This window comes from Gopherus flavomarginatus, chromosome 6 (assembly GCF_025201925.1).
Source record: "Gopherus flavomarginatus isolate rGopFla2 chromosome 6, rGopFla2.mat.asm, whole genome shotgun sequence".
Classification (NCBI taxonomy): Eukaryota; Metazoa; Chordata; order Testudines; family Testudinidae; genus Gopherus; species Gopherus flavomarginatus.
This window is the reverse complement of record NC_066622.1, coordinates 62,860,552-62,884,914: the sequence shown is the minus strand read 5'-3', so window position 1 is coordinate 62,884,914 and position 24,363 is coordinate 62,860,552. Positions and strand designations below refer to the sequence as shown.

The 24,363-nt window shown below is 53.4% G+C and overlaps 1 protein-coding gene across 12 annotated transcripts in view; it reads right to left on the bottom strand.

The window, feature by feature from the left end:
* The window catches only part of UBA7 (ubiquitin like modifier activating enzyme 7), a 50,679-nt gene extending 33,080 nt beyond the window's left edge, over positions 1-17,599 (bottom strand). For 3 of the 12 annotated variants that reach the window (XM_050960061.1, XM_050960062.1, XM_050960063.1), the window contains exons 1-7: positions 15,440-16,538; positions 15,055-15,223; positions 13,877-14,011; positions 12,374-12,480; positions 12,078-12,168; positions 11,193-11,331; positions 10,270-10,367 (exon numbers count right to left, since the gene is read on the bottom strand). In XM_050960061.1, the coding sequence (XP_050816018.1) occupies positions 10,270-10,367; positions 11,193-11,331; positions 12,078-12,168; positions 12,374-12,480; positions 13,877-14,011; positions 15,055-15,223; positions 15,440-15,495 (795 nt within the window). In that variant the 5' untranslated portion in view covers positions 15,496-16,538. The other 9 variants (XM_050960058.1, XM_050960064.1, XM_050960067.1 and 6 more) reach the window with 7 other exon arrangements.
* Positions 17,600-24,363: the final 6,764 nt, after the last annotated feature.

Below are 24,363 nucleotides of genomic sequence, written 5' to 3'. Positions count from 1 at the left end.
ATGTACTGTAACTCCTCACTTGAAGTCATCCCAGTTAACATTGTTACGTTGCTGATCAATTAGGGAACATGCTCGTTTAAAGTTGTGCAATGCTCCCTTCTAACGTTGTTTGGCAGCTGCCTGCTTTGTCCACTGCTTGTAGGAAGAGCAGCCTGTTGCAGCTAGCTGGTGGGGGCTTGTAACCAGGGTGGACTGGCAGCCCCCTATCAGCTCCCCATTCCCCTAAGTTTCCTGTGCTGCAGCCGCCCAGCAGACTATCAATCGGCAGTTCAACTGTCCCTCTCCCTACTGCCATGTCCTGCTCCTGCCCTCTGCCCTTGGAGTTGCTCCCAGACTCCTGCTTGCTGTGCAAGGGGAGAATGGGGGGGCTAATGTCAGGTTGTCCGCCCCTGCACCCCACTTACCCCTTCTCCATATAGAGCAGGGAGGGGACAGAGACAGAGACAGAGACAGAGAGAGCTTAGGGCAGCAACTGCTGTCTCAGCTTCCTGATCCACTTAAAAAGACAATGCACTTAAGAGTGGGTCAGCTTACTTAAAGGGGCAGTGTGCATCTCTCACACACAAGGTGTGTGTCTGTCTCTGTCTGCTATGCTGTCTCCCCTCCCTCCTGTTCGTGCTGCCTTGATGAGAGCCTATATTAACGAGTTAACCCTCCAGGGCTCAGCTGAGTGCTAGTTCATCATTTAGCAGCAAGGCATTCCCTGGGAAATATCCCTCCCTCTTCCACCCTCTAACTTCACCACCTCAACCAAGCTTCACAATCACCATAGCTGTGAACAGTATTAAATTGTTTGTTTAAAACATATACTGTGTGTATATCTATATAATATATAGTTTTTTGTCTGGTGAAAAAATTTCCCTGGAACCTAACTCCCCCATGCCCCCATTTACATTAATTCTTATGGGAAATTGGATTTGCTTAACATCATTTCGCTTAAAGTTGCATTTTTCAGGAACATAACTACGTTAAGTGAAGAGTTACTGTATCTTTAGTAAGACTTTCGATCCAGTCCCCCATGACATTCTCATAAGCAAACTAGGAGAAAGTGGTCTAGGTCAGGGGTGGGCAAACTTTTTGGCTCGAGGGCCACATCTAGGTGGGGAAATTGCATGCAGGGACATGAATGTAGGGCTGGGGCACTGGGTTGGGGTGCGGGACAGAGTGCAGGGTGTGAGAGGTGGTGTGGTGTGCAGGAAAGGGCTCAGGGCAATGGGCTGGGGTGCAGAAGAGATGTGGGGCATACGAGGGGGCTCAGGGCAGGGGTTTGGGGTGCAGGAGCGACGAGGCAGGGGGCTCGGGGCAGGGGTTTGGGGTGCAGGGTGCAGGAAGCGTTTGGGCTGCAAATTCCAGCCCAGTGCCGCTTACCTTGAGTGGCTCCAGGATGGCAGCGGTGCGCACTGGGGCTAAGGCAGGCTCCCTGTCTGCCCTGGCCGTGCACCACTCCCAGAAGCGGCTGTCACCACGTCCCTGTGGCCCCTGAGGGAGGAGGAGCAGAGGGCTCCGCGCGCTGCCCTTGCCTGTGGGTACCTCCTCCGAAGCTCCCATTAGCAGCGGTTCCCCATTCCCAGCCAATGGGAGCTGTGGAGGGTGGTACCCGCAGGCGAGGGCAGTGTGCTGAGCCCTCTGCCTCCTGCCCCACCAAGGGCCACAGGGACATAGTGCCAGTCGCTTCCAGGAGCGGCACGGGGCCAGGCAGGCAGGGAGCCTGCCTTACCCCTGCAGCACCATGGGAGTGCCAATCCTGCGGGCAGGATCCAAAGCCCTGACGGGCAAAATCCAGCCCGTAGTTTGCCCACCCTTGCTCTAGATGAAACTACTATAAGGTGGGTGCACAATTGGCTGAAAAGCCATTCTGTAATTTTAGTTATAGTGGGAGGGTACATCTAATGGAGTCCTGCAAAGATGAGTCCTGCGGCTGGTACTATTCAATGTTTTCATTAATAATGGATAATAGAGTTATGACATTATTAATATGAACTTGGGACCATATAGATCATTGTTGCCACCACTGTTATATATTTGCAGCAAATGTACAAAAAAGTTGTCATGCAAGGTGACTATGGAAAGGTTATAATTTGCTGGGTATGATTATGCTATCTGAATGCATGTATCATTTCTGTAGTTGAAGTTATGAATATTGGCTATGTACTTGTATATCAATGTGTTTTGATTCTAAGTAGCCTCAGTGAATCATTTGGTCAGCTTCTTGAGAATGGGCACTTACTGGGAATAGTCCTGTCAAGAAACACTTAACTGACAGTGGACTTGGGAGATGCCAATCCACATCTGAGCTTTCCTGGGAACGTTGAAACTAACATGTAAACAATGGCGTCGGCCTGCAAACTGAGTCATGCCTGGACAGGTGACTTGCCCATGTGACTCCAGACTCCATCTTGCTATCGTGATTTTCCACAGTCAGAACAAATGGGTGTCCTTCCACGGGAAGAGACTATAAAAGTCTGTCGCATCTCCTCCATCTTGTCTTCAATCCTGCTTCTTACTTTTGGAGGGACTTTGCTACAAACTGAAGCTCTGAACAAAGGACTGAATGACCCATCCCAGCTGTGGATGTACTCCAGAGACTTGATTTGAACCTGCAGCTTATTCCATCACAAGCTAAATATGACTCAACAGTGTAACACTTACAAAAAAAGCAAACATCATTCTGGGATGTATTAGCAGGAGTGTTGTAAGCAAGACATGAGAAATAATAATTCTGCTCTACTCTCAACTGGAGTATTGTGTTGAGTTCTGGCGCCACATTTCAGGAAAGATGTGGACAAATTGGAGAAGGCCAGAGAAGAACAACAAAAATGATTAAAGATCTAGAAAACATGACCTATGAGGGAAGATTGAAAAAAAAATAGGGTTTTTTTTAGTCTAGAAAAGAGAAGACTGAGAGGGGACATGATAACAGTTTTCAAGTACATAAAAGGTTGTTAAAAATAGGAGAGAGAAAAACTGTTCTCCTTAACCTCTGATGGTAGGAAAAGAAGCCATTGCTTAAATTGCAGCAAGGGAGGTTTAGGATGAACAATAGGAAAAATTTCTTGCCGGGGTGGTTAAGCATTGGAATAAATTGCCCAGAGAGGTTGCAGAGTTTTAAGAGCAGGTTGGACACACACCTGTCAGGGACGGTCCAGATAATATGTAGCAGACAGTAGGACTAGATGACCTCATGAGGTCCCTTCCAGACCTGCATTTCCAGGAGTCTGAGTGCTTTTGTGCACCCCACACAAGGCCTGGAGGGATGAAGCTAGTAAAGGGGCCAATCAGCTATCCACGGAGAAGGAGCCAGGGAGCTGGGCAGGAGCAGGTGGGCCCATACAAGCAGGAAGCTGGCACCTGCAGGGACTGCAGTCAGGGCCGCCGAGAGTGGGTTTGGGCCCCAGTGAAAAAAATTTTTCGGGCCCCCCAGCAAGGGTGGACTGGCTAAACAGGGCCGACGGTAATTTGTACCGACTTCTCACACCTCGTCAGCCATGGCTGCAGTCCCTCCCTGGGAGGAGTGTTGGGGCTAGAGCAAGCAGCCTACTCTTGGGAGGAGGGTCTGAAGCTGGTACAGCCGGGGTAAATGGGGGTGGGGGGGAACCAGATGCTGTAGGAAGGAATCCAGGGAAGGAGCAAGGGCTGCAGGGAGCAGCCAGAGTTTGATTAGACTCATAGACTTTAAGGTCAGAAGGGATCATTATGATCATCTATTCTGACCTCCTGCACAATGCAGGCCACAGAATCTCATCCACTCACTCCTGTAACAAACCCCTGACCTATGTCTGAGTTACTGAAGTCCGCAAATCATGGTTTGAAGACCTCAAGCTGCAGAGAATCCTCCAGCAAGTGACCTGTGCTCCATGCTGCAGAGGAAGGTGAAAAACCTCCAGGGCCTCTGCCAATCTGCCCTGGAGGAAAATTCCTTCCCGACCCCATATTTGGCGGTCAGTTAAACCCTGAGCATGTGGGCAAGACTCACCAGCCAGCACCCAGGAAAGAATTCTGTGTAGTAACTCAGATCCCACCCCATCTAACATCCCATCACAGACCACTGGGCATACTTACCTGCTGATAATCAAAGATCAATTGCCAAATTAATTGCCAAAATTAGGCTATCCCCATCATACCATCCCCTCCATAAACTTATCAAGCTTAGTCTTGAAGCCAGATATGTCTTTTGCCCCCACTACTCCCCTTGGAAGGCTGTTCCAGAACTTCACTCCTCTAATGGTTAGAAACCTTCATCTAATTTCAAGTCTAAACTTCCTAGTGTCCAGTTCATATCCATTTGTTCTTGTGTCCACATTGGTACTAAGCTTAAATAATTCCTCTCCTTCCCTAATATTTATCCCTCTGATATATTTATAAAGAGCAATCATATCCCCCCTCAACCTTCTTTTGCCAGGTATGGAGCCCCATACTGGACCCTCGAGTAGCAGGCAGGCTGGGTTCCTCTGCCAGCCCCTGCAGATGTGGCGCCAGAAGACTGCCTGAGGCTGTTTGTGTGGAAGGGCTTTGGGTAACCCCAGAAGGGGAATCCTGCAGGGAGTCAGCCAGAGGCAAAAGGGGCTGCAGGGCAAGCTAGGACAAGGGAAGACACTGCCAGAGGAGGCTGCAAGCCTGAGAGAGCTAAACCCCAAGAGGCCCTTACAGAGGGGAAGCAGGGGGCTGTAGGAGGGAGCCCAAGGAACCAGCTGGGCTGGATCTATGAAGACAGACGCTGCTGGGGAAGGCCGCAGTCCCCGCTGGGCAGGGGGAGGAGGGTTGGGAGGCTACAGGACCAGGTAGCCCACAGTCCCTCCGGGGTGGGGCGGGATGGTGTTAGGGGGCTAGCAAACCCCAGAGAGGGGCAGGGCCAGGTGGCAGGAGAGGGCTCAAAGGGAACAGGCCTTGGTGGCTGAGCAGAGGGGCCCTGACTCAGAACTTGGAGCAGAGAGTAGGCCTGGGGCCCTGCCAGCCACTGAGAAGTGGCACTGGGGCAGTGAAAGGGAGTCTGCCAGGGAGGGAGTGTGGTGCCTGGAAGGGAAAAGGCTGGTAGTGGCCTGGCCAGAGGCTGAGTCACCAAGCGGCAGCAGCAGCTTGGGGCACCGCAGACCCGGCAACAGAGACGGAGGGAGGGAGGGCCTGTGACTGCAGAAAGAGGCTCCACCGGGCAAGCTATTCCCCACTGACCAGGGGAGGCGCCAGCCCAGTGGAGCCCCTATCATGGGAACAAGACTTTTACCAATGTTCAACACACTTACAGGCCTGATGATTAACAGTGAGTTGGGATGGACGCCAACCTCCTGGGGTTACCCTGACTGATACTGGGCACTTCACCCCTGAACAAGAGGATCCACACAAGGGTTTGGGGCAGTGCATCCCTAGGGCATGGCTTGGTTTCACACCTTTAGTGTCACACCTTGGAGACATGCCCTTACTAAGATAAGCCTCAGGTTCCTTTAGTTTCACAGGCTTTCTCTGGGGTTCCATGGCACACCCACAGCAGGGCCTGCAGCCAGTCTGACGCAAAGCCCTGTGCTGGCAAAGAAGCAATGCAAGGGTTCATCTGCACTAGAGAAATAGGTTAACTACCTCAGTCAGGCATGTGAAAAATCTACACCCTTCCCCCCACACCCCCTGCGGCGGAGTTAAGCTGTCCCAAGGTAGACAGCACAGGAATTCTTCCATTGACCTAGTTGGTGCGGCTGAGGGAGGTGGATTGCCCACACTGACCAGAGAGCCCCCCCACCATTGGCACAGGTAGTGTCTACACTGAACACTACGGCAGCATGCTCTAGTGTTTTAAGTGTAGACAAGCCCTTAGCCACACAATCGGTATCTGAGTTGTCAAGCTCTAGATAATAATGGTTAATTTAGCATTATAGTCTGTGTCCTCGCTGTTAAGAAAACGTGTGTTTACTGTGGGAGAACTAATATGCATTAGCACAGGTATGGGCAAACGTTTTGGCCCCAGGGGCACATCTGGGTATGGAAATTGTATGGCGGGCCATGAATGTTCTTGAAACTAGGGGTTGGGATGTGAGAGGGGGTGAGAGCTCTGGCTGGGAGTGCAGGCTCTGGAATGGGGCCAGAAATGAGTTCAGGGTGTGGGAGGGGGCTCTTGGCTGGGGCAGAGGGTTGGGGCATGGGGGGGAGGGAGGAGGGCTCTGGCTGGGGGTGCAGGCTCTGGGATGGGGCTGGGGATAAGGGGTTGGGATGCAGGAGGTTGCTCCAGGCTGGGATGGAGGAGTTTGGAGGGTAGGGGGGAATCAGGGCTGCGGAAGGGGGCTGGGGTGCAGGAGGGGATCGGGGTGCAGGCTCTGGGCGGTGCTTACCTCAAGCAGCTCCCAGAAGCAGTGGTATGTCCCCCTTGCAGCTCCTACATGGAGGTGCGGCCACGCAACTCTGCACACTGCTCTGTCCGCAGGCACCACCCCTGCATCTCCCATTGACCACATTTCCTGGTCAATGGGAGCTGCGGGGGCAATGCTTGGGGTGGGAGAAGTGTGCAAAGCCCACTGGCTGCCTCTACGTGTAGGAGCTGGAAGGGGGACATACCGCTGCTCCTGGGAGCCCCATGGAGTGACGCAAGCCCCCGACCCCACTCCCCTGCTGGAGCGCCAGAGTGGGGCAAGCCCCAGACTCTGCTGCCCGACGGGAGCTCGAGGGCCAGGATAAAATATGGAAGGCTGGATGCAGCCCCTGGGTAGTAGTTAGCCCACCGCTGCATTAGCATGTCCCTGTGAAGATCCAGTGCTCTACATGTCCCACTAACAGCTATACGGGTGAAATCAGACAATCTCTATGGAATGAAGTTGCACAGGAAAAAGACAAAGGAGAAAAACATGCCATCTGCCACTGGTGGGTGAACACTTCTCACACAGCGATCACTCCACGTCTGACCTCTCAGTCCTCGGCCACACAGGAAATCTGCACAACTCCTTCAAAAGACGAGCCTGTGAGTGTACATTAATAACTTTGCTAGACACTAAAAATTGTCTTAATAAAAGACACTGGATTTATAGCTTATTACAACAATCTGTAGCCACTAACCCCCTTTCCCTTTGTGTCCTGTGACTACAGGGGTGTTAATAGGCCACTCTACATTAAATGGTTCCTTACAATATGTGTAACTACTTACGCTAAAACTATCTGTTCAATCTTATATTTAGCCAGGACACTCTCAGTAGGTTTCCAGAGCTGAAGAAGAGCTCTGTGTGGCTCAAAAGCTTGTCTCTTTCCCCAGCAGAAATTGGTCCAATCAAAGCTATTCCCTCACCCACCTCATGTCTCTAATATGCTGGCACCGACACAGCTAAAACACCACTGCAAACATAGTGGAGACACAGCATTTTAGTTACTCCTTTGCATTGGCTGCCTTTTGGAGAAACAGCATAATTCACGTTAAAAATCCTTGCTTTTGGCAGTAGAGAGCAGAAAACTTGTCAGAATGATACTGCAATGTATCATAACACGATATGTAGCATATATAAAAAGCTATTAAATTAAAATATGCAGGGAAAAGTATAAACAATTCAGCAGGAGAAAAATCAACATTTAGGCATGCAGCAAATGAAATAACAAGAGTGAAGTGTTAATGTGCATTCTGGTGTCTGCAGGAGGGGGGGATTACTTACAGAAATAAGGATTTTAATCTATTTTCAGTGACGACAGGAGAGGGAACACGTGTTCCTGGAAGTCCCAAACAGGATTGTATGTCATAGGAATTTATGCCCATTTTAGGTCTATGGTGTCTTTGGGAGAGGGAACAGAGAAAGTACAAAGCTCGTGCAACTGAAAGGCTCAGGAATAAAAAGGTAAAATACAAGCCCCCCAACCTGATGTGTTTAGTTCCTTTAATTCCATGACTTTCAGGTGTAGAACTCATGATTTTTGAACACTCGTGGCAGCCAATTGCATACATCTCTCTAGTAACAATGGCAGTAGCAATTTGCCTTTTCAGAAGGGCTTCATACACTATAGTATAATGCCCTTTGGGCCAGATTTTTAAAGGCATTTAGGCAGCTAGTGGGATTTTCAAAAGCACAGAGATGCTCTCATCCTTCAAAGATCTGTCCTGGGGTGAATATTTGGGAGCCAAGTGCTACACACCCTGGAAAGGTGAAGAAGCCCCAGGGGGCTGGCTAGAGAAATAAAGGAACAGTTGACAAGGCAATTCCCATTGGTGGATCAAAGGAAAGGGAAGAGGTTTGACACCCAATCAGGAAATCACACAGCCTTGATGTCCTGAGCCCAAAGAATTAACACGTGGATTAAAACAAAAGGAGAAATGGATGAAATTTAGAATTAAAACCTAATGTCGCCAGACAGACAGGAAGTGCTGTTCCAGAAACACCGTGAGCTGTGACTGCTGATGGTAATAGTGACACATAGTCAGTAATTTGCTCTCAAGTGGCAGTGCCACCCACCAGCCCCCCCAGTAAGGACGGCCCACGATGAAGTGCCAAGGGAAATCAGGGTAACATTTTCAAATAAAGAATGGCCAGGAGTGATACTGGCCTGGCAGCAGCATGCTGGAACAAGAACGGTGGCCAAGGCAAATTTGAGACGGGCGTTCTGTAGAAAGAGAAGCTGAGCCGGGATGCCCATATACACTAAACCATGGCTGACAACTGTCACTTTTGGGGGGGCAAAATACAGCACTGAATGGAGTCTCCTTCAGCCACCCAGCACATCCCAGCGGCTGAGGCAGAGCTGCCTTGGCTAGGCAGCATGGCCCTGGGAGACAGGAGCTGAGCTGCACTGTCCTGGCACAGGAAACAAAAAGCCCCTCTGCTCCCCTGTGATACATGGGGTGGGGAGGAGTAGCTCCCTTTAATGGACATCCAGCCAGCCAGTTAGCTGTAAAATCCCTCTTGGTCTGTTCTCTACTTGCTTTACCTGTAAAGGGTTAACAAGCCCACAGGTAAAAGAAAAGGAAGTGGGCACCTAACCAAAAGAGCCAATGGGAAGGTAGAGCTTTTTAAAATTGGGAAAGAAACTTTCCCTTTGTTGTTCTCTGGGCTGCAGGGACAGAGCAACAATGTTGTAAGCAGCTTATCAATTCATACCTCAAACCTACTTATCTGAAGTCTCAGATATGTAAGTACAATTAGGAAATGTCTAAAAAGACATGATTAGGGTTATTTCTTATTGGCTTGTGGACTCCTCTGTGTTAACCTCAGATGCTTTGTTTGCTTGTAACCTTTAAGCTGAATCCCCAAGAAAGCTATTTTGGGCATTTGATTTTTGGAATTGCTCTTTTAAAATCTAGCAAAACCCCAAGTTCCATATGTATTTTCTTTCTTTTTGTTTTTAAATACAAATTTACCTTTTTTAAGAAGATAATTGGATTTTTGGTGTCCTAAGAGATTTGTGCATATATTGTTTGACTAGCTGGTGGCAACAGCTAATTTCTTTTTTTTCATTCTCAACTCTTCCTTGGAGGGGGGCGGGGTGAAAGGGCTTCAGGGTACCCCACAGGGAAGAATTCCTAAGTGCTCCTTCCTGGGTCCAAGGGGTTTTTTTGCATTTGGGTGGTGGCAGTGTTTACCAAGCCAAAGTTAGAGAAAAGCTGTAACCTTGGGAGTTTAATACAAGCCTGAAGATGCCAGTATTAATTTTTAGAATCCTTGCAGGCCCCCACTTCCTGCACTCAAAGTGGGGATTCAGCCTTGACACCCCCAAACGCCCCTTCCCCAGGTAACTGTTACTCCTTCTGCCCCAAGCTGGCAGTGCCCCAGCTCCTAACCCCAGCCCTGATTTGGCCCCTCTCCCACCTCTGCCTCCAGCAGTTTGCCCACCTCCTGTGCAGTCAGTCAGTTTGGCCACAGCCTGGCCCTCCCCCTCCAGATCCAGGGAACAGGAGGTCCCCCCAGGGGGCCAGTGTGAGGCCAGCAACTCCAGCACACGTTACTGAGCATCCACAAGGACATGTTTGGTCCCAGCAAATTCTCATGGGCAGCAGTCTGTAACACTGCACCCATTTGTGGGGAAGGGGCCTGGACAGCCGTGGGAGGGGGAGAGAAAGGAGCAAGCGGTGCAGGGGGGCTGGCCATCTGTGAGGGGTGGGAGTTGGGCAGCCCGGCCAGCCCTGGGGTGGGCAGAGTGGGGGGCCCAGCCATGCGGGAGAAAACTGGGGGCTGAGTAGGGGGCCCAGCCAGCCATGGGAGTTCGGGGGGGGGGCAGGGGTGCAGAGTTGTGGGGCCCAGCTAGCTGCAAAGGGGAACATGGGGGGGCTGACCAGCGATGGGGGGCCTTATGGGGGGGGGGTCCAGCTAGGGGCATACTCACATAGGAGTGCAGCTGTGGCACCTTCACCTGCGTGATGACTCCACCATGCTGGTATGGGGCAAAGGAGCCGGTGTCACCAATCTCCAGTGTGAACTCATCTGGGGGAGGCAGTGCCTGTGTGACGGGGGCCCTGAGTCCCCACAACTCCTCCCCGGCTCTGTAAGACTGGGGCTCTGCCCCTGGGGCCCCACAGTCTGTGGCAACTGGGCAAGGCCTGTGTGTAAAGGCGTCTCTGCCATCTCGGTTTGGCCCAGACATGCCCAGGGCCCAACCCAGACCCAGGAGCCCAAGGCCAGCCTAGCCTTGGCACTAGGGGACTCACACCAGCCCAGGGTTGGTCGGAGCCCCGAACCCCCCCACGGGGCTGGGCTGAAAGCAGGGAGCCAGCAGGGAAGCCCTCATCTCTCTCTGCCCCCCTCCGCCCCGGAGAGGTGGGGCTAGTGATTTTCAGTGAAAAACTACATCCCAGTCCCCATCGCAGTGGCCTCCCCCCAGAGCAGGGTCCCCCCCAGTGCTACCCTGCCCCCAGAGCAGGATCCCCCAATGCTCCCTGGTTCTCAGAGAGGGGTCTATCACTGAGTGTGGGGGAGTCAGGGCCCTGCACCCCCCACTTTCTGCAATTCACTGTGACCCTCAGCCAGACAGTAAAACAGAAGGTTTATTAGACGACAGGAACGCAGTCCCAAGCAGGGCTTGTAGGTACAAACCAGGACCCCTCAGCCAGGTCACTCTGGGGTGCAAGGATTTTAGACCCTAGACTTGGAGTTCCCTGCTTCTTCCCAGCCATCCCAAAACTGAAACCAAAACCCACTCCAGCAGGCTCTCTCTGCCCACCCACCCCACCCCTTCCTGGCTCAGGTTACAAGCTCAGATACCCTCCCTCACCTAAAGTCATTCCCTGCTCTCCCATTCCCCATGCTCACCCAGAACACGGATGGCACGGGGCTTGCAGCCATTCAGCTGGCTCATGCCCTCCACGTCCGAGAATGTCACAAAGTCACCATCTGCAAAGCCATGGCCATGGCCCTGCCCGTCCCTGCAGGTCACCACCCCAGGCATGCCCTGGGGAGAGAGAAGGGGTCAGCAACCCCACTTGGGCCACATGGCAAGGGGGTTACAGGAGGAAGGGTGACCCTGGGGCAACCCACATAGAGAGAGGGCTACGGGATGGGGGAAGGTGTGACAAGGTGGGAATTTTTGTAATATTTTTACAAAGCCCATGTATGCCTCAGTTTCCCCATATGTCGCATTGTTCCCTAGGGTGGAAAAGGCCTGTGTGCTCTCACAGGTGGAGGGGGGACACGGACATGTGGACGTTGCCTGGGGGGAGGACACGTGGGCATCACCAGGGAGTCTCACGGGTGTGTGGGCATCGCCCAGGGTGAGCGTTTGTGGGCATTGCCCATTGGTCTGAGCCGGAGCCGGGGGTCAGTCACTGAGGACTGGCCAAGGCCGACTTGTAAGATGGAGACGCTGAGGAAACAGTGGCATAGCCAGTCACCAGGACAGGGACCCACAGCCCAGAGGGAGCCAGATCACACGGCTCCGCAGGGCTGCTGGGCACACAGCCTGCCCAAGAGCGAAGGCCTGAGGGGTTGCCCTGGCAGAAGCTGGGGCTCTCACCTGAGAATAGCTGAGCAGAAAGGACAGGGGGAGCCAGGGTGGGCAAGGGATGAACTCCTGCCTCTTGGGATTCCCTCTGTGGTGCCCGGGAGACTCCTGGCTGGGGGCCTGGGCCCTGAGGGGGGAGACAGGCTTCCCCAGGTGCCTGGCCAAGGCCCCAACGAAGGCGCTCGGCCTGGCTGTACCTGCGAGATGTGCTGGACGTAGGCGCAGACAGGCTCAGCCTCCGAGGGTTCGTCGACCACAAAGTTCTCCCCAAAGTCACAGAACAGCTGCCTAGAGGCAGGAGCAGGGGCTGGGTCAGCACCCGAAGCCAGTGCACCTCCCTCCCCACAGCACCCCCTGCTGGGAGAGGCTGGGACTGGAGTAGTCGGGGGCTCCCCACACAGCCACTGCCTCTACCCGCCCCCCACGGCACCCCCTTCTGCAGAGCACCTGGCATGCATGCGTCTCAGCAGTGCAGGTAGCATCTTACGCTTACCCGGCCAGCCCCTTGGTGTCAGCCAGGATGAAGCGGATGCTGCGGCCATGGCAGATGTCGCTGATGCGGAGCTGTTCCTCCAGTGGCGAGTTGCTCAGAACCACAACCTGAGCCAAGACCCAGCATTAGTGCAACCGAGATCTGGCTCAGGGGTGGCTGTGCCCCCCAGGAAGAGTCCTCCAAGCCCAGTGCTACATCTCCTGGGCCAGCATGTCTCCCTGATGCCGCTTCACAGCCACTCAGCTGGCTTTGGCATTAGCTAGATGGAAACTTCACTACCCCTGTCAGCCGCTGGGCAGTGCCAGCCACATGGGTCAGTGTGCTGCAGGCCCACAAGAGGGCACTCACATGGCCGTTTGTGAAAGCCCTACATAAATACCTGGATTGTTCTTTGCAGGGAGAAGCAATCCCAAAATTGTTTGTTTAGGAACTCAGAAAGCTACAGCCAGCCCTCAGCTGGGACCTGACACAAGACTCCCTGAAACCCCAGCCTCAGATGGGATCACTTCCCAGATTCCCCCACCCCCTGGGCTCAGCTTAGGGTTTTCAACATTCTAATCGCACAAAACTGAACACCCTTGCTCTGCCCGCCCCTTCCCTGAAGCCCTGCTCCTGACCCACCCCTTCTTTGAGGCCCCGCCTTCTTCTCACTCCATCCCACCTCCCTCCATTGCTCGCTCTCCCCAACCCTCACTTCCTTTCATGGGGCTGGGGCAGGAAGTTGAGGTGTGAGAGGGGGTGAGGCCTCCAGCTGGGGGGTGCTGGCTCTGAGGTGGGGCCAGGGATGAGGGGTTTGGTGTGCTGGAGGATGCTGAGGCCTGGGGCAAGGGGTTGGGATGCAGGAGAGGGTTCAGGGTGCAGGCTCCAGGAGGCGCAGACCTCAGGCAGCTCCCGGAAACAGTTGTCATGTCCCTCAGCTCCCAGGTACAGGAGCAGCCACAGGGGGCTCCGCATGCTGCCTCTGCCCATAGGTGCTGTCCCTGCAGCTCCCATTAGCCGCAGTTCCTGGCCAAGGGGAGCTGCAGAGCCAGTGCTCAGAGTGCGGAGCCCCCATGGCCACCCCGTGCCTAAGAGCCGAACATGCTGGCCTCTTCCAAGAGCCACGCAGAGCCAGGTAGGGAGCCTGCCAGCCCTGCACCAACCAGACTTTTAATGACCTGGCAGTGCCAACCAGAATCACCAGGGTCTCTTTTCAACTGGGCGTTCCAGTCAAAAAACGGATGCCTGGCAACCCTAGCTCAGCTGGGACCCCACCCCAGACTGCCCTGCCAGGCTCAGCTGGGACTGCAACCCAGACTGCCACTTAGACCCCCCCAGCTCCTGCCACCCTCAGACTCAGCTGTGGATCCTCCCCATCCCAAGACTCAGGCTGGTTATTCTGGCCGTTTCCAGAAGCTGAGTGACACCTGCCAAGCCTCAGCTCCCAGCTGCACCACGCTCCTGCCTGCTTGAGGCCCCTGCAAGCCCACAGATGCGAGTGCCCGAGCCACGGCCCCTCCTCACCTGGAAGGCTGCCAGGAAGCTCTCGGACAGCTCCATGGTGTAGGCTGTCACAGGCACATAGCTGTTGAGCTCTGCCAGGCGCTGCTGGGAGGCCATGGCTCGGTTCTGGCCCACGTCGCTCTCAGACAGAAAGAACTGCAGAGATAACCCCAAATGAGGAATGCCCATGGCCAGGAGAAACCCTCCTCTGCTGTAACGGGACACAGCCGCAACCTCCGTACCAATGGGCTGAGCTTTGGCCACATGGCACACAGTCCCCTCGTGCCTCCCCAGTCACAGTGCTCACCTGGGCACCACCCACTGCTTCGGGGGACATTAGCAGCCGGCCTTGAGCATCACGGCTGCACAGGCTGCCCATGGCACTGCAGCCTCAGCTCCTCACACCCTCAGCAAGCACTCTGGAGAGCGGGGCTGGTGCAGGGGCAGCCCTTACAAAGAAGAGACATGGGGATTTAGGGAGAGAGCTCCCCACATCCAGATCTCCCCTTTGCACAGCACCAGCCCTCCTGCAATCCAGGCTGTTTGAAAAGCCAGAGAAATTCCCAGCAGAAACTGACCCTGAGCTGCAGGGTGCTATGGCCGAGAGCCCCAAGCATGGACTGAAGGGAAAACCTAGCCTGGCTGGGGTGAGGATCTCCAAAGTAAGCGCTTGAATCTGGTCAGTAGGTTAAACTGAATGACACCCAAGGGCTGGGCCTGGGGCCAAACTGTGGCCCCACACCTGTGCAGGGCTGGATCTTCTTGGCGTTCCACTGTACTTGGGAGAGCCAGGCACTGGGGACAGGACTGACGGAAGCACTCAGGCTTAATGCGGCTTCCGTCGGGTTTTGGGAGACAGCTGCAGGGAGTCAGCAGGTGAGGCTGTCACTGAGCACTCCGGTAATCACTGCCGCCAATTGCAGAGGCAGGACAGACCTACTGTGGAAAAATGCCTGTTGCTACTCTTGGCGCAATTCTCATCAGAAGCGGAGTCCCTCTCAGTGCCCTGGTCTCCACCACAGCAGTTCCTGAGTGGCAGCTGCTGCCGACACGTTGGCACCAGGCAAGTAGATGGGTGTGCTTGGGCTCTGGTGGCATCCCAGCCCCAGAACACAGGATGAACACACGCCAGTCAAGGCTGGGAGGTACATGCCCCCAGAAAGGAGGGACCTCAAGCCCTGCCCCCCCACCTTGGGTACCTGCGAGGAGAGGTCACTCCATTGGGTGTTGCCTGGGTCGTGCACAGTGACAGATTTGACCCCAGCCAGGATGATATTCTTGGCAATCTCCACACCCAGGCCCTTCATCCCCGACACCAGCACAGCAGTTTTTGCCAGTCTCCGCATGGCTTCATGGCCCAGCACATAGCTATGGGGCAAGCACAGTGGGCATATGGGGGAGAGAACATGCAGCTGGCACAGCCCCTACTCCACCATGTCCCCACCACACCAGTGCCCCTGGCCCCTCCCCCACTATGGCCCTGTCACACTAGCCCCACCCCATCACACCCACACTGGGGCACTGCACCTGGCACGCTCCTTGGCTGATCCCAGGTGCCCCCTGATCTCCAGGCCCAGCACTCACAGCTGCCGTGAGTACAGGCCCTCGTCGATCTCGCCCGGGCTCTCGGAGCGCCTCATGCTGCTTCTGCCCAGTGCAGCCGTGGGTGAGGTAGGTGCGGCTGTGCCCAGCCCTGCATAAGAAAAGAAGCAGACTGGGGGCCAGGATTCCTGGGCCCTGCTTCTAGTCCTCCACTGGGGCTAGTGGCTCCACGTCAGCTCCATTCCTGGCTGCAAAGGGCAGTGGGATGCTCCACGCAGCCAGCCAGGCTGCCCTGGGCCCTTAGAGCTGTCCAGCTCCAGCCCTGCCCAGCCCCCAGCTGTGGGTTGGCAGCTCCTCTCTCTGGGTCCCAGAGCTGGCAGCTAACACAGGGCTGTGGGCAGCAGAGCCTGTCCAGAGGGATGGGGGAGATTGGCAGGGCCTGGCAGGAGGCTGGCACCCAAGCTGGGCTAGAGCTATGGTGCAGGGCACCCAAGGGGATCACAGATGTTACTCAGGGCTGCAGCCAGAAGGAGCCAGCCCATTGGCCATACCAGGGCAGCAGGCACTCAGGATGCTGGAACGCACCCCATGAGATGGTGGATGCTCCCTGCCACAGGTTGGCAGGTTCAGGGGCTCCAACCCCATCTCCAGCATCTCCCGGCAGAACGCAGCCAGGAGTTTGACCATGAGAAGGGAAAGGCAGCTCTATTCTGGCATCCTAGCTCAGCCCCGCCCCAACAGACCCAGCCCTGTGACTGTCAGGAAAGTGAAAGTGAAAGGCCAACAATGGGAGGGGAGCCGCTGCCAATGACAAAGTGGGTTGCATTCCATGACAGGGCTGCCCGGGGGGGGGGGGGGAGGCAAGTGGGGCAATTTGCCCCAGGCCCCGCAGGGGTCCCCACGAGAGTTTTTCAGGGCCCCTGGAGCGGGGTCCTTCACTCACTCCAGGGGCCCTGGAAAACTCTCACGGGGCCTGGGCCCCTGGAGCGTCTTCCGCTCCGGGTCTTCAGCAGCAGGGGGTCCTTCCGCTCCGGGGCGGAAGGACCCCCCACCTCTGAAGTGAGACCCAGCATTTCAGCAGCGGGTCCTCGGTGGTAATTCGGCGGCGGGGGGACCCCGCCACAGGTTTTCAGGGCACTGCTGCAGCAGGTCCCGGAGTGGAAGGACCCCCCGCCGATGAATTACCGCCGAAGCAGGGGCCACCCGCCACCAAAGACCCCAGACCCCCTGAATCCTCTGGGCGGCCCTCTTCCATGAGCTCCCCAACCCTGGGGCAGCAGCCTCAGATGGCACTGCTGGGCAGGTCCCTGTGCCACGCCCCATGCCATCCAGGAAGCCCGCCTACCACACAGGGACAGATGGGAGCAAAGACTGTGGCTGAGGGAAGGGAGCTGGGGCCAATCCCTTTCTAGCCCCCAAGGCTAGCATGGCAGCACCCTCATCCCAGCACATCACTGCAGCCTGATGGAGCTACAGGCACAGCACTGCCCTGCCATGGGACAGCAAAGACCAACCCATCCCTGCAGAAGTTGGGCACATGGCACAAGAAGCTGCTGGCATGAAGGCCACTGGAGCAATCAGTGGCCTCCCTCAGACTGGCTGATATCTCAGCGCACAAGGACAGCACACCTGCTGGGTCAGGGGGGCTAGGCACTATGCAGCAGGAAGGGGACTCCACTAGACACCCACCCGGCACGGGCAGGGGTCTACCACACACCCCACTACACATCGCCTCATGGGGGCCTGCAGGGCACGGAGCTAGTCAGAGCACAGCACAGCAGCAAGGCCCTAGGGACACCAGGGCACGGACTTGCAGAGTGAGGCCAGGAGGAGGAGGGGGCAGGCGCCAGAAACCCACACATATGGGGGCAAAAACATCCCCGCCCCGTGCCTAGGTCTTGTCCCCATGGGCAGATGGAAAGCAAGGCAAGGCCCTGCACAACCAGGCCACGCTCAGCCCCTCTAGGACCCGGAGCAGAACCTGCCTCCCAGCCCTCTGCTCCAGTCACCACTCCCCGCCCAGAACCAGCCCTGAGGTGGGGAATAACACGGCTGCCTGGGTTCGTGCCGGGGGGGCGGGGGCTGGCGAACCTGCCTGGCCCAGCGGGGCGCTGGGGCAGCACTTACCGAGCCCACCGGTGCCCACACAATCGCCTAAGAAGCAGCGCAAGGAGAGCAGGAAACGCAGCTGCCTCCCGGCTCAGCCTCTTAAAGGCACAGACACGCCTGAGCCACGGGCGGTGGGGTCACCGTCACCAGAGCTCCGCTTGGACAGCGGGGATACCGGAGCTCTGTGAGGGCGCAGGTGGGCAGCGGAAATGCCGGAGCGTCGCCAGGGCAGGGACTGGTGCAGGAGCAGCAGGGAAGCTGGAGGGCGTAGGGAGGGCATGGTCTGGACACCTCCTGGACTTTCTCCCACCCTGTCCGAGTGCCCAGCCCAGGGCCTGGTGCAGTGCACTAGGGGCTGTGTACAGCTGAAGGGGAAGTCTGGTAACCCGCAGCAATGGCATCTATGGACTGTGTCCTGGCAGTGGGGACACCTGGCATCATGCAGCTCCCACTGTCCCTCCCCTGCTGTGATATCTGGGGCTGACTGTGCCAGTATGTAGGTTTGATGCTTCTCAGAGCACCCAGGGCTGTCAGCACCTTATAATCAGCACTAGGGAGTCTTGCCTGCACCAGTCGGGTGGAAGCTCCCCAACCCACCAGCCTGTCAGCTGCGCACGCCTCCAGGCTGTGCCAGTGCTGCCTGCAGGGCCGGCGCTACCATTTAGGCAGCCTAGGCAATTGCCTAGGGCGCCAGAATAATTGGTGGGCGCCGTTTTGCCAGAGGGGGCAGCAGGCGGTCCGGTGGAGCTGCCGCAGTTGTGCCTGCCGACGGTTGGCTGCTTGCGCGGCTCCAGTGGACCACCCGCAAGCATGACTGCGGCAGCTCCACCGGAGCCACAGAGCACTGGACCCTCTGCAGGCACCACTGTGGCAGCTCCACTGGAGCCGCAGGACCAGCGCGCGGGGCGGTGAAATTGCCATCCACCTAGGGCACTCAAACCCCTAGCGCCGGTCCTGGCTGCCTGTGCCCTGCAGGTCAATAATGCACCCTCAAGTGCCTTGAAAACATGTCCCCCTGTGCTGTGCAGCCTCTGATCATAGAATCCCCATTGAAATCCCAGACCCTCTGGTCCCAGAGGAGCAGCTGCCTCAGTTTACCAGCTGTCCTTAGCCTAGCACTCTGGTGTTCTCCAGGCCTGAGGGCAGTTATGGTTAGACAGGTGACTGGGTTAACAAAGGCCAGAGACTCCCTGAGATGTGGAGTGGGGCGACCGATGGAAACCACTGGCAGGGGTGCAGTCAGTGTGAAGGTGGAGCCAGCCTGTAGGGGAGGAAGGGGCAGGGGCAGGGCAGAAAGCAGGGATTGGGGCCGGGCTGAAAACGGAGGAGCAGTGTCAATGGGAGTGGGACCTGGCTGTGGGAGGCCGGGCACAGGCAGGACCAGTGTGGGGTATGAACTATGAGAGGAGGGGTGGGAGTCAGTCGGCATGGGGCAGATTGGGGGAGAAGGTGGAGGACCAGTGCAGGTGGGGTCCGAGCTGTGGGAGGAGGGGCCAGGCCAGTAGGGGGGGGGAGTGGGCTGGGCTGTGAGAGGAGGGGCGGGGCCAGGGCAGGGTGGGCTGTGAAGGAAGGGGTGGACTCAGCATTGGGCAGGCTCAGTGGAAGGGGGGGCAGCAGGGCCATCCTTAAGATTTATGGGGCCCTATGCATAGGGTTACCAGATAGCAACTGTGAAAAAACAGGACAAGGGGTGGGGAGGAGTTGGCGCCTATACAAGAAAAAGTCCCCTAAAACAGGACTGTCCCTTTAAAAACGGGACACCTGGTCACCCTACTTATGCGGTATTATTAAACTGGTACCCCTATGCCCAATGGCCACCCGGGCTCGCAGCCCAGGGTGGGGAAGGATGAGGCAGCAAAGGATACCAAGACGTCACAGTGGCAGAGAGTCACAGTTCCCCACAGAGATTCCCGTACCCTCTCTCTCACGCAGAATGCACGGCGCCAGTGCATTTGACTCTGTGAATACGGCCCCTGCCTAAGGACACTGCAGCAAGCACTTGGTGTGCAGGAACCAACCTGCTCTTACCTGCTGTCATGGGCAGTGGTTGAAGCTGCCACTTGGGGAGGCTAGCTAGCTCCCCAGTCCACCTCTTCTGCCTGGGGCCCCACCCATACTCCACTCCTGCTCCACCCCAGGCCCTGCCCTTTCTCCACTGTCTCCCTCCTCTCTTCCCTCCCTCTCCCTGATCACCCCCTTCCAAGCCAAATCCCTGAGCCCAAATGAAGCAAATGACATTTGAAAAAAAAAATCTTCTGCAATTTCTTTCTAAAGAAAATGAAGCATGTTTTCCACTGCATGCCAGATAGGGAAGACTGGACATGCAGAAGGCACCTAATTAAAAGCACTAAATTTGGGAATAAAAAATGTCAGTCACAGGTTTTTTGATATACCCTTAAGTTTGTCAGAGATTTATTTGCAAAAACTTTGTAGTAAGGACAAGTCAATTGTCTTGCTGAATACAACATTAAATATTATGAATACATGATACAGCTCTTCTCTGATTTATATTTTCTTAATCAGTATTTCTAAGCTGATTTATATTTTAAATTTACTCTTAAGCCTTCATAAAGTAATCATTTCAGATTACTACATATTTAACTCACTCCACATCTCAAGCGCGTCTGACGAAGTGGATATTCACCCACGAAAGCTTATGCTCCAATACATCTGTTAGTCTATAAGGTGGCACAGGACTCTTTGTTGCTTGAAACAAATACATTATTTTAAATTAATCAGTCACAGAGGTTTACTGTGTTTATAACAATCATAGCATCATAGAATATTAGATTTGAAGGGATCTCAGGAGGTCACCTAATCCAACCTCCTGCTCCAAGCAGGACCAATCTCCGGACAGATTTTTTGCCCCATATCCCTAAATGGCCCCCTCAAGGATTGAACTCACAACCCTAGGTTTATCAATACTTTTAGAAAAAAGGAATACTAATTTATGTTGTGTGATCTCCATAACAATAGACATGTTTATGAAATTTTACCAACTTTAAAAAATATGTTTCCAAAGATTTTAGGCATAACAAAGGATTGTATATCTTACTTGGTACTGTAAAAGCAGCAAAGAATCCTGTAGCACCTTATAGACTAACAGATGTTTTGGAGCATGAGCTTTCGTGGGTGAATACCCACTTCGTCGGATGCATGTAGTGGAAATTTCCAGGGGCAGGTATATATATGCAAGCAAGAAGCAAGCTAGAGATAACGAGGTTAGTTCAATCAGGGAGGATGAGGCCCTGTTCTAGCAGTTGAGGTGTGAAAACCAAGGGCGGAGAAACTGGTTTTGTAGTTGGCAAGCCATTCACAGTCTTTGTTTAATCCTGAGCTGATGATGTCAAACTTGCAGATGAACTGAAGCTCAGCAGTTTCTCTTTGAAGTCTGGTTCTGAAGTTTTTTTGCTGCAGTATAGCCACCTTAAGATCTGCTATTGTGTGGCCAGGGAGGTTGAAGCGTTCTCCTACAGGTTTTTGTATATTGCCATTCCTAATATCTGATTTTGTCAATTTATCCTTTTCCGAAGAGACTGTCCAGTTTGGCCGATGTACATAGCAGAGGGGCATTGCTGGCATATGATGGCGTATATTACATTGGTGGATGTGCAGGTGAATGAACCAGTGATGGTGTGGCTGATCTAGTTAGGTCCTGTGATGGTGTCACTGGTGTAGATATGTGGGCAGAGTTGGCATCGAGGTTTGTTGCATGGATTGGTTCCTGAGCTACAGTTACTATGGTGCGGTGTGCAGTTATTGGTGAGAATATGCTTCAGGTTGGCAGGTTGTCTGTGGGCGAGGACTGGCCTGCCACCCAAGGCCTGTGAAAGTGTGGGATCATTGTCCAGGATGGGTTATAGATCCCTGATGATGCGTTGGAGGGGTTTTAGCTGGGGACTATATGTGATAGCCAGTGGAGTCCTGTTGGTTTCTTTCTTGGGTTTGTCTTGCAGTAGGAGGCTTCTGGGTACACGTCTGGCTCTGTTGATCTGTTTCCTTATTTCCTCATACGAGTATTGTAGTTTTGAGAATGCTTGGTGGAGATTTTGTAGATGTTGGTCTCTGTCTGAGGGGTTAGAGCAGATGCGGTTGTACCTCAGTGCTTGGCTGTAGACAATGGATCGTGTGGTGTGCCCGGGATGGAAGCTGGAGGCATGAAGGTAGGCATAGTGGTAGGTACATTTTCGGTATAGGGTGGTGTTAATGTGACTATCACTTATTTGCACCGTGGTGTCTAGGAAGCGGACCTCCCGTGTAGATTGGTCCAGGCTGAGGTTGATGATGGGGTGGAAGCTGTTGAAATCGTGGTGGAATTTTTCCAGAGTCTCCTTCCCATGGGTCTAGATGATGAAGATGTCATCAATGTAACATAGGTAGAGAAGGGGCATAAGTGGACGAGAGCTGAGGAAGCGTTGTTCCAGGTCGGCCATAAAAATATTGGTATATTGTGGGGCCATGCGGGTGCCCATAGCGGTGCCACTGATCTGGAGATATATATTGTCATCAAATTTGAAATAGTTGTGTGTGAGGATAAAGGCACAGAGCTCAGCAACCAGCTGTGCTGTGGCATCATCAGGGATACTGTTTCTGACAGCTTGTATTCCATCTGTGTGTGGGATGTTTGTGTAGAGAGCCTCTACATCCATGGTGGCTAGGATGGGGTTTTCTGGAAGGTCACCAATGCATTGTAGTTTCCTCAGGAAATCAGTGGTGTCACGGAGATAGCTGGGAGTGCAGGTGGCATAGGGTCTGAGTAGAGAGTCCACATATCCAGACAGTCCTTCAGTGAGAGTGCCATTGCCAGAGATGATGGGGCGTCCAGGATTTCCAGGTTTGTGGATCTTGGGTAGTAGATAGAATAACCCTGGTCGGGGCTCTAAGGGTATGTTGATTTGTTCCGCTGTCAGTGTAGGGAGTGTCCTGAGTAGATGCTGCAGTTGCTTAGTGTATTCCTCAGAATACGCCATCATATGCCAGCAATGTCACTCTGTTATGTACATCAGCCAAACTGGACAGTCTCTACGGAAAAGGATAAATGGACACAAATCAGATATTAGGAATGGCAATATACAAAAACCTGTAGGAGAACACTTCAACATCTCTGGCCACACAATAGCAGATCTTAAGGTGGCCATACTGCAGCAAAAAAACTTCAGGACCAGACTTCAAAGAGAAACTGCTGAGCTTCAGTTCATCTGCAAATTTGACAATCATCAGCTCAGGATTAAACAAAGACTGTGAATGGCTTGCCAACTACAAAACCAGTTTCTCCGCCCTTGGTTTTCACACCTCAACTGCTAGAACAGGGCCTCATCCTCCCTGATTGAACTAACCTCGTTATCTCTAGCTTGCTTCTTGCTTGCATATATATACCTGCCCCTGGAAATTTCCACTACATGCATCCGACGAAGTGGGTATTCACCCACGAAAGCTCATGCTCCAAAATGTCTGTTAGTCTATAAGGTGCCACAGGATTCTTTGCTGCTTTTACAGATCCAGACTAACACGGCTACCCCTCTGTTACTTGGTACTGATTTTGCTGGAGGGTTCTCTTAAAACTAGTTCATCAAATAGTCAGAAGTAAAGAAAGGGAAACTCTTTGTCAGCTATCTGGAAGGAAAGGGGTGTTTGTTGTCCCTTTAAGGGCTCTCTTCAAGGAGCTGAGGTGGGGGGAGTGGAGGGGAGAAAGGGATGGACAGAAAGGACAGGAAGACTTTGGAAGCAATTTTTTTTTACTTTAGTAATCAAAATTTAAATGTGTATTTTAGATAAGGGTGGTCTTTTGAAGGGCTTATTTTAAAATTTATATGTCTGAAGATCCAAGCATTTAAGGCTAAAGATGATTGTGCACCTGTTGCAGGGAGGCAACAGTTGGGGTTCGTTTGCCCGGTGTGCGTATCCCCAATGACCACACCGGAGTGGAGAAGCAAGTATCTTTATTTGAGTCAAATAAGGTGCAAGGAGATATAAAATCTCAGATCATGCACGCATCACTATCCGTTGCCATGTCTTATATACCTTACTTGTTTACAAAGATGTTCACAGGTGCTACAATTCATCATTTACAATTCATTAACCACCGGATCTTTTAATTAACTATATCCTTAACCCATACTACTGACCCTCCTCCCTTTGATTGATTACATCTTGTACGATAAACAAAAGAACACAAGAAAATGATAAATGATTACATGTACTCATGCTAACTTTAAAGGAACATATTGTTTAGCTCGAAAGGCAGTCGTAGGCCTGAGAATGTAAACTTCTGACCCCACGCCATATTGCCAGTTACTTGGAGCCCTGCACCCCACAACAATTCCCCCTTTGAGAATACTCAAAGGCCTTTCATTGAGTTTTCTCATATTCATTACTTAGAATAAGATCAAAGGGCAAGCCACCTGATGTTGGCAGAGAGACTGCCCTAAGGGGGTACATTTCTGTTGGCTGACGGAGGGCAGAAAGACAGATTTTACAACAAGGCACTCCTATCTGCAGACCACAGCAGAAGAGCAAACCAATTGCTATTACCACTAGCAGGGAGGTAAAAATGCTTTTAAGCCACCCAAACCAATTACCAAAACCCCAAGAACCCCACCAATTATTGTCACTATTTTGCGTTATGTGAGTGACAATGTCACACAACTTAGCCAGTCTATTTTTAATGCTTTGGCTGTGATCAGAAAGGTTAAAGCAACAGAGACCCTTAAATTCCTCACAGCCATGATTATGCCTTAAGAGGAGGTAATCTATTGCAGCGCGATTTTGGAGTACCCTTCTCGGACCCCTGTGAGTTCCGAGGCCAAGTCAGAGATTAAAGTAGAAGTTAGATTAATGAACTTGGCAAGGGCACAGGC